Source organism: Ailuropoda melanoleuca, chromosome 1 (genome assembly GCF_002007445.2).
Source record: "Ailuropoda melanoleuca isolate Jingjing chromosome 1, ASM200744v2, whole genome shotgun sequence".
NCBI lineage: Eukaryota > Metazoa > Chordata > Mammalia > Carnivora > Ursidae > Ailuropoda > Ailuropoda melanoleuca.
In genome coordinates this window covers 144,301,900-144,319,026 of record NC_048218.1, presented here as the reverse complement: position 1 = coordinate 144,319,026, position 17,127 = coordinate 144,301,900, and the positions used below count along the sequence as shown (strand labels likewise).

Sequence of the window (17,127 nt, the reverse complement as noted above, 5' to 3'; positions counted from 1 at the left end):
TAGGTATCGATTTTTTTTTCCTGATTGGGTCATTTTTACCCTATTATTTTAATTTGAACCATTTATGTATTTTGTAACATTTCTTACACAGATAGACTTTCTCAATTATGCCAATCACATACATTTTTTAAATTTCTGAACTATGAGTTTTTAATATAGATAATAGCAAATATCACAGTACTAGGGAGATGTGGTCATTTGAGTGTTATGTACCCCAGCTCTAATATTTCCCTTTAGATTTTGGATATCATTTTGACTCGGCTTATGTATCAGGAATGATATCATAAAAAGAGATGGCAGAGGATAAACTGCTTTCAATAGAACTGTATTTTCCCTCTTTAAAGTTATTTTTAACACTCAGTATTTTCATTTTTGTAAAATATGCATGGAAATTTAAAGCTTCGTAATATTTTTTAGAGCTGTCTTATTTATTTCCAACCTATATTCTTATCTTGAATAAAAACCATGGTGGTGGCGGGGGAGGGGGAGCAGTAATTTAATAAAATGGCACACATAAAGGAACTTTGCTTCTAAGTAATCAGATTAAGATCTGGAAGAAACAGATTTTAGAGACCCTTTAGGAACCCTCATTTCTAGGCTTCTATGTGAAGTGTATTCCTTGGGAATAAGCACAAAGCCTGTTCTTTGAGAGTCAGAAATGCTAGCCTCTGCCCTCCTAACTACTAGATGTATGACTCTGGGCAAGTCACTCATTCTCTCTGAGCCTCAGTATCCCTCATCTGCAAAGTGAGGGGGTCTCCAAAGGTTCTTTCAGCTCTAACATTTTATGATGCTGGGACTAGTCTGAGCTATTACATTAGGCTCTAGGGAGAATGAGTTTGACCTTATCCGTTTGTGTGGCAGCTGGAAAGTTAGAACAGATTCTCCATATTCATGTTCATTTCTGGTCCCGCTAGTATTCGTTACTCATTAATTTGTAATTACGTTGGTATTCACTTTAATATCACATTATCTCCTTAATAGGAGAAAGAACATTTTATAGTTGAAAACGCTGTCAGAGAAGAGCCTAGCCAAGAGATAACACACTTCTGAGACTTTAATTACCTAATTAAAAATTTTTTGAGTGTGTACAGATAAATCACAGGAAAGAGGTTGAAAAGTGTATTGTGACATGAATGTACCTATCTAATTAGTGCATAGCAAAGGAGAATTTACAGTTTAACATAACATAGCATTCTAATATCTGATTATATGTTTATTTACTTTTATTTTGGCTGCAGAGATCGGCTGAAATTGTAGGAGGATAGGAACTGAAGGAAGAAACTATTAACATTATTTTTATCTCAACTGTTTAATAGCTATTGAATTAAATAAATAGTATTAATAATTGGCCTTTTGTCACAGAATCCCATATCCTCACCATTGAGGGCTCCAAAGTATTGAAGAGGAAATAAGATAGTCTTTGGAATAGGAGTAGTGTTCACTAAAAATATCCTTTCTGATGGTCATGGGGAGTTACAGTCAATTGTTTTAAAAACAATGCTTCTGATTTAGTATTTACCTTCACACCTGGAGCACCGGGCTGTCCCTTCAATCCATCCAGACCATTGTGTCCCTGAAATGCAAACCCTTATTATTAAAATGCCGTTCCAGTATAGTGCTTGGTCCAATTCTGACCTCCTGGGTGATGACCGCTTCAGAGCAATGGAGGGTCGGTGCCTGGCAAACTGGCTCCATTGCCCCAGGTAAGTCACTAAACCTCCCTGCACTTGAAAGGGAGGGAAATAGAACTAGATGCTCTCTCACAGCTTTTCCCTCTTTAATAATTTTACGATTTTCAGATGGTTTTAAGTACCTCTTAAAGTCATACGCCTTTTATACAATTTTCCCCGTAGGGATCCTCGTTTCTTGGAAGAAGCCAGGAACGTACTGAGAGACGTACACCCCACTGAACTTTTCAGCCTTCTAAACTCTTCTCTAACCGTCTTTACTCTGGCGAATTCCAGGAATTTGGAAGTATGTGTCAGCCAGGAGTTTAAATATAGTTGAGGCTTTTCCTAAAAGCATTTACTCTCCTCTGGGTAAAGAATGTGCTCACCCTAATGCCTTTGAAGCCAGGAAGTCCAGGAGTCCCAGGGAAACCACGGGCACCCTTAAAAAGAAACACAGAAGAAAAATAATGTTTTTGTTTTAAATTAGAAAACAACGATTTCTTCCCTCCAAAGTATTTCTTCTCATTGAAGTTCAAGTTTGGAATCAAAGACTAGGATATTTTTAAGCACAGAGCAGCAAATTCACTAGCTCTCATTTGAGTAACTATAAGACTGGGTATTTGTACAAAACATGATATAGTTTACAGTATGCTTTCTGCCGTTAAAACAACTCCTTGCATTAACAAAAACTATGCATTCTTAACAAGGCTCCTTGATTCGTCAGAAACCTTCAGTGAGTGGCACGTGTTCAAACACCTAGGTGGCCATTTAGACTGATCCCAGTTTTACCAACCGTTTTGCACGGGAGACACCACTGGTGTCTGGACTGGAGACACCAGGATAAAGCGTACCTGTGGTCCAACAACTCCTCTCTCACCAGGTCGTCCAGGTTTTCCAGGGTGACCCTAAAACATGAAAGCATCGTAGGGTCAGCCTTTTCTTGCTAAGCCATCAGATGAAAGTTGGAACATTTTGGTTTTTAAAATGGGGGAAAAAGGCATTCTAGACAAATGTGGGTCTAAATATATATTTAATTAACAACTAATTTCCTTAAATACAAACAAATTAAGGTTTCATTAAAATAACATCTTCCATATGGGGAGAGTTATGTCGGGCATATTCAGCTTTTGGCAGAATACTTCATTTGAATCCTCTTGTCGAGGCAGGAGTGTTTAAATGGCATTTTGGAAATGCTTATGAGTAAATACTCACATCCTCCCCAGCTTTGCCAGGAGGCCCAGGTGGACCACGAGCACCCGCAGGACCCTGAGAAAACAGGAGACCAATCATTTTGTTAAGATTAAATTAATAAACATCTTGAATAAAAAATCTACCAGCACGGGCGAAAATGTACTCACAGTTTGACCAGGTTCACCAGGCTCACCAGCAGGTCCTTGGAAACCTTGAGGGCCCTAAAAGAAAACAGTACATCATATTCCACACCCTTCTTTAATTCTGGCTTTTTCTGTAAGAGAGATTACAAGCTGCCGGTACTTACAGGAGCTCCAGACGCACCAGGTGGCCCTCGAGGTCCCATCAAACCCTGGAAAGAGGACAAGTCTTAGCACTGAGAAGTTATTATGGTGTTGGTTTGAGTTAGAGAGGACTGGCATACTAGTGCCACAGACATTTTTGTGGTGGACAGACAAACAGAATTATCCTGGTTTTATTTCATAGTTTTTGTTTCTGCCAAGGAGGCTTGGGACCAACGTTTCCTCCACTATTTCTCTGTTTTTGCTTTCGCCTTTTGTCCTAACTCAAATCAGCAGAACCCAATTGGCCTGGAGGCCGCAGGTTTCTTAAAGTTGCAGACAACTGGGCAGATCGAGATTGTTCTAACGCAATGAAGTGGATCCGTCTATCCACAGTATGGAATAGACAACCGCCTTCCATGCTTCAGACGAAGCATTTCCATTTGGATTCCCTCGATCACAGATAGGTCATCTCCCCATGTCATATTTAGCTAAGAAAGTGATATTTTTATTGCCACAAGGGGCATAAATTGAAAAGGATCGCAAGTCCTTCTTAATGATTAGAGGGAGGTTTGTTATATAAGCTTAGAGCTCCTTTTAGGGCTGTTGCGGACTGATAAAAACGTCAGACAAAAGCAGATATAGTGAGGGTGAAGGAAAAATAAAGCATTATTGAAACATCCTCCTGGAAAGTTCTAATATTATTATTGGAAATGTGGCCCACAACCACAGCAGACTGCTCCTCCTTTTGCTCTTCCTCCTGTCCCACACCAGTAGAGTGCGAGTTCAATCCACATTCTCCACCCCCCTTTGCAGTAATCAATGCCTGTGCAATCGCTCCTGTAGGGGCCAACTCCTTCATGCTGAAAATATTGCATAGGCAAGTCCAGGGTAATTGGTTCATGACACACCAGCCGTGGGGACTCTGCAGGCAAGTCTGCCCCACGGTATTAATGCCTAGAGTGAGATAATACGGATTTTATTAAAAAGCACCTCATCTTAATTATAAGAATTATTTGTTTGGTTTTAGAAATCGCTTCCACATTAAAAGAAACTGTCACTTTTCAATCAAAATAATTTTTTAGGTATACATTTAAAATAATTTTCTTTGACACCATGAATTTTTAATTATATTTATTCATTTTTCTGCATATTTGCAACAATTTCATTTACATAAAAGGCAGTTTATTTTGTGGAGGCTGTGAGACGGACGATGATTACTCATTAATTCAGAGAAGAACCCTGTGGGGTTTTATAGTTATTGATTTTCCAACATGGAAAATTATTTTAATACTTTATTGCTGCCTATCTTTCTTATTTGTGAACCACATATCTGTTGATTACACATGTCTGTGACTGTGTGTGGATGGTGCAAGCTAAAATTATATTTCACTGATATTTAAAAGTAAAACACTCCATTTTATGCCCCCCAGAGAATGTTCCAAAGTCAAGGGAATCTGAAATCCATATTAATTTTCTAGGCTTATGTAGGCTATTTTATCAGTGTTTTACTGTTTTTTTTCCCCTTTAGCTTCTTCTTGAGACAAATGTACTGCCTTAAAGCTGACTAATGTTCAGCATTAGCTGAAATGGCTAATTTCTAATATCCAATATAAACAAAGCCAAAGAAAATCTCTACTTCTTCATTTCAGATATGGATGTTTTAAATTACCAGGAAAAATTAGGAAATTGGAAATCATCAATTAAAAGCACGTTACTTCTCAAGTGAGAGTTTTAATTTACAGAAAATATTATCTTGCCCTTATGGTGTATTAGCTTATGGCGGACCATTAGGTCCAGCCGAACATCTTCTTTTGAAGATAGAGCACTGAATACATTGTCCAGGTAAAATCTGTACTCTAGAGACCATGTTAACGTTAAACTGTAGTGTTTAATCAACTTAATATTTTTAGTTCCAGCAATTTGTCCCTTTATTTTATACATACTAGTATATATTGTGCACGCTTATATATATTTTTTTCTAACACATCTCATTAATGCTTGTCAGAAGGCTTGCTTGTTAAAGATAGACCATCGTCATCATAATCATATAGGGAACTTTTCTGGATGTTACTCAAATTATAGGATATGTTGCTAACTATTTGCACTGAGTGATATGAATGCTAAATTATACTCATTTTCTTTTCTATATGGATTTAAAATTAATAGACTAAAAAGATATTAATCAAAAGGTATTAAAAGAAACATTTCCAGTCCTGTTAACTCCTTGAGGGAGGGTGAGATTCTGTCACATTCACTGCTACATCCCTAGTGCACAGTACAGTTTGGGGCTCACTGGAGGCAACTGATAAGTATTGGTTGAATAAACTGATATTTAATTCAAGTGCTAGATATGTGAGACATGATGTTGTTGATTATCAGACATCCTGCCTGGAGGCTAGTCCTAGTTTTGCCATTAACCACCTCCATGGCCCTGGAAGAGCTTCAACTCTCTAGGACAAATGGGCTGGGGCACCTGGGTGGCTCAGTCGGTTAAGGCTCCAACTCTTGGTTTTGGCTCAGGTCATGATCTCAAGGTCCTGGGATTGAGCCCTACATTGGGCTCTTACTCAGTTAAGAATCTGCTTGTCCCTCTCCCTCTGCTTTTCCCTGCCCCAACTCAAAGAAAGACAGAGAGAGAGAAAAGGAAGGAAGGAAGGAAGGAAGGAAGGAAGGAAGGAAGGAAGGAAGGAAGGAAAGAAAGAAAGAAAGAAAGAAAGAAAGAAAGAAAGAAAGAAAGAAAGAAAGAAAGAAAGAAAAATTCTTTTTAAAAAATGGGCGGGACTAGAACTTGCTGTTCCTTTCCAGCACGGTTATCGAACTTAAGAGCTCTGTGTCTCTAAGGGTTGCTTAAAATTCTGAGCAATGTTAAAGGATATAAAAAACTTAATCAGAGTGATCATTCTTTTGAATTAAATTTGCATATCTAAGTTATAGTTACTATGTCCAGAGATTATTTACACATTGGAAACATGTTTGTAGAGAAAATTCAACCCCCAGATCTAGGCTTAGATTATTATAGATTTGAATACAAAAGGAGTTGCTGCTTTTATCTGATCTAAGTATTGAGTGTTAACCTAGGTAGTTAAGAAAATGGCAACGTGAAATTTTTAACATAAAAACAAATTCTCTATTCAGTAATTTTTTGACTAAGATTAGAAAGAGAGAAGCATACCATTGGTCCAGGGCCAAGGCCAACTCCTTTTCCAGGATCGTACTGAGCTGCAAAGTTCTAGAGGGGAAAAAAACACATTATATATATTAAAATTACCAGCTCTGTAGTTCGCTTTCTCATCCTACTTGTAAATATTTTTATGTTGTTGTTTGAAAGGGAACAATATTTTTATCTACTTATTAGTTTATAATTCCATATTGAGCTAAGTTCCTAAAAAGTCAGGAGAAAAGTGTAAAATTGAGTCCCCACCTTGTCTGAAGTGGGAAACTTCCCTACCTTATTTTTTCAAACCCTTTCCTAACCTGCCCATCACCTCTCCCCTCTTCAACACTGAGAAAGGGGAGCTTTCTAAACTTTAAGTCACTGGAGACTCCTGACAAATTAAGCAGAGACCAAGAGGTCACCTTCGCATTTGAACCTGCTGCCTGCCCCTCCAGAACTACACACAAGTGACTAAGAGACCTTTTTCTTGCTGGAGTTTCAAAAAGGATATAAAGAGTTTTCAAGTTTAGAGGAAAATTAAATTAAAATGCCCCTTGGAAGATTAAACTTTTAAAAAACAGTTCACAGTAATAACTTTACTGTTAAAGATCTCTCTTACAGTAGTAGATCTATTAAAGAAGGCGCTTTTTAATGCACTCAGTAGATAAGCAATCATAATAAGATCTTTTGGGGGAGAAAGGTCTTATTTTACTGGCATACAGTTGGGTATTAGAATCAGGCTTCTGATTCATAGTGCTAACCAATTAAGCAAATATGTTTTCCTTCCTGCAGTGAGGCCATTTGGCACTCATACCATTGTTAAAGACATAAAGCTAAAAGAAGATATTAATGAAAAAGGGAAATGTACTTTTCTCAAATTAGTTTCAAGCAAATTAAACCTAAAACTACTTTGAATGTTGGTTCAGCAGACTTCAAGCCAAGGAGAATAAAAAGAGTAGGATGTTTGTGAAATTGCTGAAGATCAGGGATTTCACTTATAATTCAATCTAATCAAACTCTTTAATAATGCAACACCTCTTATTTGTGCCCTACTGATGAAAGATATTAAATCCCCAAATTAAATAATAGTCATGAGGGCTGCAGCTACCTTCAGTGAACACAAAGACCAGTCCTGTAATTGACAAGGGCTCACAAAGAGACTGGGCAAAGCAAACTCTTGAATGAAGAAACCAAAGAAATGAAATAAAATGTACGAATATCCAAATAGCAGACTCTCCCTTAACTGCTAAAAATAAGTTCCATAATGAGCCTTCTTTCAATAGAGGTATAAGACACTGAAGTTAGCTAAAAGTTAGCAGTACTTAAGACACCTTACCCCGCCAAGACCAGGGGGGCCAGGAGGACCAGGTGGACCAGGAGGGCCTGGGATGCCATCGTCACCATCTCTGCCTGGTGGGCCTGGTGGACCCTGTTTTGTAAAAAGTGAAATAGGTCACAGGTAGACAGACCCCCATAGAAACTTATACATATAAAAAGGAGACCTAAGAATACACGTGGTAAGGTCAGTTGTTCCAGACCTGTCAATGTGCAAGTGGTAAGAAAATTTAATATGCCATATTTGTCACTAATTAAACTTCACTTATGACATGGGTCTTTTTTAGAAGGAGGTTTAGTGACTGATACACAAAGAAGACACAAGACAGGCTAGTTCCTCTGGAAGACGGATAGCTCAGCCTTTGAATATTAATTCATAATGGAGTTCCAGGATTCAAATAAAGATGGAAATTATAGCTACCATTAATAATTCTATAAACTTCATATGGAAAATAGTGCTCAGTGATATACTCTGTATATTTATTGTCAGTTTCAGACTGATAAACTTATTCAGCTGTTTTGGTATATTATGTATGAATGATAGATTAATTGATATGATAATAAAGTCACTTAGTCACAAGGTAGAAAATCCTGCAGATTTCCTACCATTAATACTATGTCATTACAGTAATTTATTGACATAATGCTACCTCTAATAGACTGAGTGGAATGCATTTAGAATGCACTTCCCAACAGATATGAGATATAGGTATTTATATATTGGCAAAAGTGTCATATGATGTAGTTATACATGCCAAATAAGCCTAGCAGGGAGATCAAAGAATACCACGGATAAATTGTAAACCTAACTTGCACATTTACAAATTTAGACAGAAACATGTTGTTGACTGCTGTTTCACTACTATTCCCGAATAGTAGGCTACGTAAGAGATCTTACTTGAAAAGCAAACAAAACCTGTGCAAAGAGAGGACTGTGGTGGTAGGTAGATACATTTCCAATATGCATAAGTTGGACAGGTCAGCTGAAAACAAAGAAAGACAGACCATGCAAAGAATATGGCTGCTTATAATAGCTTTGCTTTCTAAAAAGATAATCTTGATCTAAAAAAATAATGATTATATATGATAATGCTCATTCACCTCTTCTGTAGGGCATTACCTGCCTAAAAGGTGGTGCAAATATCTGGATGCATAATACTCTTACAGACTGTCAAGTTTCCTGTAGCTTCTAACCTGTAGTTATTCAAATATGGCCCAAAGCTTTTTAACAGTTCAAAATTACACACCCTTTCTCCACGTGGTCCTCTATCTCCAGCTGGGCCCTACGAGGAAGATACAAACAACACAGTAATAAATGTCTAAGCAATTTCCACTGAACAAGCAAGCATTCTTGATGATAATTAGTCCGTAAGACTGATCTAAACACAATAGTATTAGAAAATAGTTGTAAAAATGGCATGATACAATAGAAAAAAAGTATATTGTTTTTATTATAATTACATGTAATGTTTTTCAACTGGGAGACTAGAGGCTGCAGTCTCCAGTCATTAAGCCAATATTATAACTACTATTTTTAGAAATATGATTTCTGTGGATAAAATTACCGTTTTGTTACATCGTTAACAGTATATTTATACAGTCAAAGCCCTATAAAATAAACTTTCATTTACTGCCTATAATTAACATAATACTCATTCCATCTCCAGAATTAAAACAAGTTTTTTTCCTTTAGTGTGTAAATCACCAGTTTGTATGATATAAGTGTAATTAGAGATAATTCTGGAAGATAATAAAGCTTGGTTACCTTAAACATCAAAGCTACTTTATGTTATGGTTTAACTAATGCATATCCATGTGAGCAAAATCTTGACAAAGTATTTTCCTTCTGTAGTTTACTATAAGTTTAGTTAAATTAGAAGTTATTTCTTATCATTTCAGATATTATGGAAAAGTATTGGACTCTTACCTTCCTTGCAGTTGCCTAGAAAAGAATAAGAAATAATTATGAGAAAAATTGTATATTTTTTAAAACGGCTCTCATTTCTGTATAGTATACAACTATATCTACAGAGTATATACATTGTGCGTACCATCATTCCAATATTTCAAGCTATGATTTCAAATTTTATCAATAAATTAAATAAAACATGTTCAGAACCAAAATGCATACTTATCTGTAAATTACGCCTCAAAGTCAATTCATGAACTAAGAATTTGTTCCTAATACTGTTGCAAACGATTCCAAGGGAGTAACAAGATTCTCTGGCTCTGTGAAGTCTCCTGCTTTGTAGTAGCGGATGCTTAAAACCCAAACTTCTACTGGGTTATTTATTCTGTTTCTTATGAGCGTTCTCGTAAGGTTGGTCTCATTCAATAGCACCGCCCATTTTGGAAATTGGGGTGCGTACTTTCTAGGCAGCCAGCAAAGTTTGACTACCATAACTCTTGATGATTTTCTTGGAAATCCAGGTTGTTCAACACCAGTGTAGCCTCCTCTTCCTTCCCCAGAGAAGGCATTAGTGTGGCCAAAGCCATCCCAGTATTAAAAAAAAAAACAAATTCTAAAAATAATTTTACTCACCTCTTGTAAAGCTGTAGAGGAAAGAGAAAAGAGGGAAATAATCATCAGTATCATTTCATTGATCAACAGTAGTGATTAACAAACAGATATATTAGTCTATAAAATTAACTTACCTAATTAAAGGATTAAGTGTATTTTTTATTAAGAATATTCTAATGACATGGAAATTATGCAGGTCAAAAGTATGGCAGGGATCAGCAGGGTGATTTGTTTGCAATATTAATATGTAAATATATTTTGAATTAAATAGTTAATTATTTACTATTTCATAAATGCTGTGAAATATTAATGTGTCTGAAGGATGTTTTTAATGTGTAGTAATTAAGTTGGTAAACTGCACAGGTGGATCGCTGAACGTAAGATGAGTACGCTGATGAGGAAATAATTTATTGTTTAGACAGTTTGTGATACTTAAAAATCTGAAAAAGGGAAAATTTAGGGAACTATATTACCTACATACTTTGTTTTTTTATAAAAGTTACCTAGTGCTTCACTGAGTTTATACCATTCTTAATGTCCTTTTTCAAAAGGTCTAATTTGCAAATTAGTCACTATGAAAATGGAGCCATTTGGACATCTGAAATTTTGCTTTAAATTGGTTCACTTAAATTGGGTAAGGTCATTTTACCAATATGTATCACTTTTGTCCCTGAGAAGGAATTGCTCAGTATAAATGGAAAAATTGTGGATTAAAGATCTTGAGAAGTAATGGGAAAAACACACTCAAGTAATAGCCCCCCCCCTTTGCCATAATTGCTCTAAGTTCTTAAAGACTGAATTCCTCTCCTACGGTATAAAAATTATAGGTTAACACAGGATATAAGGGTGGCCAAGCTGGCAACAAGATGAATCACCCCTAAAAATTGCTTTAATTAGGTGGCCAAGAAGTGTGTCATTTGGAGTGAGAACATCTGTTGCAATAGTCACAATTCGGGAGGGTGGACCACATCCAGCATTGATATTTAAGGGTAATTTATGAGAATTACTTTTAAATTAGGAAAATGATATGTTTACTTCATTGCGTCCATCAGTAGGAAGAATAATTATGCCCAGGCTTGATTAACGGAACTCCTTATGATTTTGGAAATTTGCCTTTTAATTACTCAGACTGAGCCATTTTGAAGAAATGTGTGTTTGGTAACTTTTATTCCAGACTGCAGTTGGCTGTTGGTCAGAAGGTGAGTTGTCTCTTCTACCTTCAGACTTCCCTAGGTCTGTTTTCATCTTTCCTTTAGGAGCCAACTTTCCCCCATCCTCAGATCTCATAAAAACAAAATTAGTAATGTGAATTTGTTCTATACAATTACTCCTTAGTATCCACAGTGTGTAAACTAAAAGTGGACAAAGGGAGAAAACACACACACACACAAATACATCGTCAATGATGCAATGGTAGACTCCGTGGCATGTGGGCGGAGCAAACTTTTTGGAGTGTTGGGTGTGGCCAGACACTCCTCAGACCCTATTCAGTCAGTATCTTTGGTAATTAGGCAGCCATTTTCAAAAACGGACTGATTTTCTTCAGTCTATCTTGACACAGAAGTCTGGTCATGAAACCTATGGCCGAAAGTGGCCCCGGAGTCCATCTAATCTGCATTCCACATTTTAGAAAAGGCTCAGTTGGACTTGCCCGAGGTCACATGGTAAATTAGTGGACAAGTCATTGGAAAACCCCGGGTCTCTTGAGTTTCGTATCCGTGTTGATATTTTCCAACTTACTGTGTTGGAATGTCAGATTGTCATTGAGAACATGATAAAGAGGTAACTTTCAGGCTCAACGAAAGACGGAACAGATTTTAATTAAATAATGTTACCATTTCCATGACCGGATAATAAATGGAGAAGCTAATTCTACACTTCAGACTGTATCCGTTCCGAGTACCATCATTTTCCTTCCCAGGATACACTGACTAGCTACGGGGAATGGCTTCAATCAGAACGACAGGTCACCTCTCTGTGTAAACCTGTAGGGTCTCATGGGTTTTCCATTAGGGTGAGGCCGGGTCCCCTGTGCTTTCACCGTCCTCCCTCCAGAGGGCGCCTCATAGTCATCGACATCATCCAGGCAAGCCTTAAACCGCCAGAAGAGCAAAGCCCTTAGGGGGTGAGTTCTATATTATAAATTCAAGGGCTTTCTAACGCAGGCCTCAAGTTTTACAAGGTAGGCATCAGTGCAACCATGGGGACTGTTAGTTGTCAATATCTCACCCTTAGGAAAAAGACTTTCTGCTCTCTTTGAGCCTTACTGATCAGAGGATCCAGATCAAATTAAGACTCACTTCGAGTTGAGAGAAAAGTTCCCTAACTTTTGGCGAGGTTTGAGCCTCTTCTGTTTTCATTTCTAAAATAATTTCCACGTTTCTCATCCATGCCTGCGTTTCTCCACATGCCAGGGAGCCTTCCTTCCAAGCTGGACCTAGAATTGACTTTAGGTTTCCTTTTTTCAGACCAGGGTGACCACCCATCTAACCTTTCTCCCCCGTCTGCCCCAAGCAAGCCGAAGGCACTTACATTGGCATGTTGCTAGGCACGAAGTTACTGCAAGCAGCAACAAAGTCCGCGTATCCACAAAGCTGAGCATGTCTACCACTTAGACATGCAGACTCCTTGTGTCGCAGAGCCCCTGGGTCACCGGTGGAGGTATCACCTGGCGGGCGCAGGCATGCAGTCGTGGCCAGTACCTCCAACTTAGCTGAAACCTCCTGCCGCCTTGGTGCTAAAATAATAAAGCCCGGATCTGCCCTATTTATACGGCCAAAGTTTCCCTGGCCCGAGGGTGCCTCCAAAAGCGCCTCCACCAATCGGAAGGCTGGGGCTGGGGGCCCGGGCAGCCACAGCTGGGAGGAGACTGCGGGGGCGCAGAGGAGGGAGCGAAGGGGGGAGGGACGTGGCCACGGGGCTGGCTTCTTAAATTGGTTCCATTCTTTTTGAGGACGTGGACACTTTTGAGGCTTTCAAGGGGAAACTCTGACTCGCTGTCTGCATACCTCCGCCCTCCCCATCCCCCCGCCATTCCCCGCCCTTTCCAAGTTTGGAAACACTTTTGGACACGTCGGAGCGCTCTGCAGACACCGACGTGGGCACACTTTGCAGATCTCTGGGCAGCCGGGCAGCTGTAGAAGGGACGGGAGCTCGGAGATCAAAGCAGGAGCTGTCCAGCCCTGCCTCACCTTGTGCCCTGCGGGCCACCCGCATGGTGGAGGGCGCCCAGCGGGCGCAGAGGAAGCAAGGGAGGAGGGAGCGGGGATTCGACAGCGTGGCGCAGCCAGAGGCCGCCTTCCCCCCCCCGCCCCCTCTCCCCGTCCCCTCACCCCGCCTGCGCCCAGCTTTTTCCAGCTTTGGGGCGTGTGTGCTCCCACTTTTTCAGCGGTAAAGCTCATTCTCTCTCTTCTGGCTCCGGGAGAGGGTGAAAGGGAGGGTTCTGTCAGTGCAGGGTTGGGTTGGAGTTCGAGGACGCCTACCGTTGGGGAGGAGGGGGGAACAAGCGAGGGGTAGCGTGGCACTGAGCACTGGGGAGGATATGCTTTCGCACACTAGACTGGACCCAGCCATCCGGGAAGTCCTTCGACCTCTACTGAGGCCGACTCTCTGCTTGGGCTTTGGAGATTATCTGGCCCTGCAAAATGAGTGCAATTGACGAGCCGGATGCCTCTCTTACGGAGCCTCTCCTTTCTCCGTCCTTTCCCCTTCAGGTTTCCACTCTCCACCTCCTCTTCTCCACAGATGCCTTGTCCTCGTCCGGATTTGCCAGCTCCATGTTGAGCCTGGACTCAGATCTAACTCTCCAAAGAGTCCCCCAATGCCTGGACCTCCGTGTGCATTTCACTGACCCCACTCTTACAGGTAACGCCCAAGCACGTTCTTGGCTTCCTCAGGGCTCCCCTCTACAAGTTGGGGAAAATGCCCAGCCCATCTAGAGGCGCATCCAATTCTCTGAGATGGGGCCGTCTTCTCTGGTCACACCCCAAGCAGCACCCTCATCAATGTGGATATTAACTCTCTCCGGAACACTCAACTTCCTTCTCCCCTTTCAGCCCTATCCCATTCTCTGCTCCTCACCAGGGAGAGGAGGAGCTGGGACCTTGACCCTGTGCTCAGGATTGAGGGTGAAAGGCCTCATTGAGAGCTCCTGAGAATTGTGAAATATTGGGGGCAGTCAACTTCAGTGGATGGCCCTTTTCCCCAACTCTCTTGAGATGTCATTCCAGGTCCATAAGGCTGGGGCTGCACTTCTGCCTGCTCTGCACCCCCAACGAGGCAGTCATGTGCTACTCAGAATGCCATGTGCTCCCAGAAGTCAACGCAAAAGGGGCATCTTAAGGTCAATTCTCTCTGTGCCAAACAGAAGTGAGCGGGCTGCAGTTCCTTGCTCCCCACACCCTCCCTTTCTTTCTTTCTTTTTCTTTCTTTCTTTCTTTCTTTCTTTCTTTCTTTCTTTCTTTCTTTCTTTCTTTCTTTCTCTCTTTCTTTCCCCTATCTCCCTATCTCTTCCTTCCTTGGTTGGGTGGTTGATTTTTTGTTTTTTGGCTGTGCTTTAAGGAAGAATTTCTGCCTAAGTTAACTCCATCAGCAGCTGCTATAAACCATAGGGATTGAATATTCTTAAACTGGTTGCTTCCTCTAAACTTAAAAACAAACAGGTTAATGGAAACAAAAGGGAACAAACAGAACTATAATAAACCCTTCTTTTATTCTATTTAAAGGCACTGACTTGGGAGATAACTTGGAGAGACTTTTTGAAGTAACATGGAGGGGAAGGAATTTGAAAGGGTATCTGGTCAGTTCTAGGGGGGGTTTTACAAGAAGTAATCCACAGACAAATCTGATAGTTGAAATTGGAGAACATTTGTGGAAGTGCAACTATAATTTCTTTTTAGCATAAAAAATGCTCAGCTAGTTTTTGAAAACTAGAGAAATAATCAGTTCAAGCACACATTTATAAACTTAAAGAAAAAACATCTCTGCAGAGTAAACTGATAACTTGAAACACATTCTTGGAAACTGATGCAAATACAAACGCTGCCAGGCTCCTTCCCTGCTGATGTGGCAGGGTTTGAAGCAGGCAGTCCTCAGCGTTTGGTGGGAGGCCCCGGAACTAGACGGAACAACGAAGATGGTGAAAACCAAAGAGGAATTTTTCTTTTTTAAGCGGAAGACTGATTGCAGTCCCAGCCATTTTTATACATTATTTTGACTCTTTCTTACTCATCACTCATTTGGGGAAGATCGTGTTTACAGTTAGATCTCTGTTAAATATTTTGTGCCTCAGAGAGAAGCTTTTTGTGTCTAAGGGGGTGGGGCTGGGAAGAGAGCTGAACCAAAGCCTAAAGGACTATCCTGGTGATGGCTGCCTTGTGAGGTGGCTGGGGATTGAGCAGTAGGAGAAAGGAGTGAGGGAGTAGATAGGGGAGATGCTGAGGGCTGAGGAGTGGAGAGGTGGAAGAAGGGAGGCAGAGATCAGTCTTCTGCTGCTTAACAGTTAACACCTGGGTTCCTATTCCTCAAGTATTCTCTGTTGCAAAACAGATGGTCTCTTCAACTCCCTACACCCCAGAGATTTCAAACGGGGCCACACCTTAAAGTATGACATGATAGTCTGCCTGAAAAAAGGATGTGAACAGCCTGCTAAAGCCTTGTTGCCTTACGCTTTTATTCCTTTCTTTTCTTGGATCAAAGTAAGCATCGGACTGATGTCTCCTTTCAAACATTGTTGAGAATCTACTCTATGGGAAGTCCCGATACTACCCTCTCTCATTCTAGTTCGAGTTTGAGTTGAGTCAAACCATTGCCAAGAAGGGATTAGCTGATAATTAAGGCAGTAGCTGACAAGGTTTGAGGGCTGCCTTTTCTCTGTGGTATTTGGAAGACACGGAGATCCCTGACTTACATCCTATCAGTATGTTTATTCAGTTACCACTGATCATTTAAATGTATAGTCATGGGGCGCCTGGGTGGCAGAGCGGTTAAGCGTCTGCCTTCGGCTCAGGGCGTGATCCCGGCATTATGGGTTCGAGCCCCACATCAGGCTCCTCCGCTATGAGCCTGCTTCTTCCTCTCCCACTCCCCCTGCTTGTGTTCCCTCTCTCACTGGCTGTCTCTATCTCTGTCGAATAAATAAATAAAATCTTTAAAAAAAATAAATAAATAAATGTATAGTCATTCAAGTAATATTTAGTGTTGTGCCAGGCACTGTACTAGTTGGGGGGTTTATAACTGGGAAACAGAATGGCATGGTCATTGCCCTAAGGAGGCTGGCCGATAGTCTGTTGGAGGATAGAAAAGAGCATGGAGAGGACTGTCATGGGAGAAGACAGCTTTTGTGTTTATGGGAGGATTTAAGATGGATACCTCATCTAGACTTAGGTGGGTAGAGTCAAGGAAGGCTTCCTGGAGAAGGCAGCAAGCTCAAGCTTTAAATATGAATAAGATTTAGAAAAAACAGGGGGCGGGGGGAGATCCAGGTACAGAGGCATTAGAAAATGTGGCAGTTCTGAGGAATGGAAGCATTTCGGCATGGTGGGATGATGGGGTGGGGGCAAGGGGGGGCAGAGAATAGGGAAAGGAGCTAGAGATGAGATTGGTGGATTTGGCAGGAACCAGATCAAAAAACAAAAGCATGTTTAAACTGTATTCTGGTGTTTGTGTTTTCTAAACTGTGCTATGGGGACTGTTTGGATAATTTTAAGCAGAGAAATTATGTAATGAGAGAGTGTGTCTAAAAAGATGGTTTCAGCTGCAAAGGAGCCAGTGAGGAGGCTGCAGCAGTAATTCTGCCCAAAAACAATGGTGGTCGGGACCAAGGTAGTGCCGTTGGAGCTGGAAGTAGTCTGATGTTTGGTTGTGGGGATCAAAGGAGAGGGAGGACTGGAGGAGTGTCACCAGGTTTCTGGCCTTAGTAACTGGCTGCCTGGAGGCACAGTCCATTGAGCTGGGAAACATTTGAGGGGA

General features: G+C 40.5%; 1 protein-coding gene across 1 annotated transcript in view; it reads right to left on the bottom strand.

Annotated features, from left to right (window-relative positions):
* Positions 1–12,925, bottom strand: part of COL1A2 (collagen type I alpha 2 chain) — a 35,085-nt gene extending 22,160 nt beyond the window's left edge. The window contains exons 1-12 of the mRNA XM_002918229.4: positions 12,691–12,925; positions 10,180–10,190; positions 9,565–9,579; positions 8,885–8,920; positions 7,639–7,731; positions 6,321–6,377; positions 3,172–3,216; positions 3,032–3,085; positions 2,886–2,939; positions 2,525–2,578; positions 2,060–2,113; positions 1,523–1,576 (exon numbers count right to left, since the gene is read on the bottom strand). Of these exons, the coding sequence (XP_002918275.1) occupies positions 1,523–1,576; positions 2,060–2,113; positions 2,525–2,578; positions 2,886–2,939; positions 3,032–3,085; positions 3,172–3,216; positions 6,321–6,377; positions 7,639–7,731; positions 8,885–8,920; positions 9,565–9,579; positions 10,180–10,190; positions 12,691–12,760 (597 nt within the window). The 5' untranslated portion in view covers positions 12,761–12,925. The remainder of the gene's footprint in view (positions 1–1,522; positions 1,577–2,059; positions 2,114–2,524; positions 2,579–2,885; positions 2,940–3,031; positions 3,086–3,171; positions 3,217–6,320; positions 6,378–7,638; positions 7,732–8,884; positions 8,921–9,564; positions 9,580–10,179; positions 10,191–12,690) is intronic.
* Between the last annotated feature and the right edge of the window lie 4,202 nt (positions 12,926–17,127).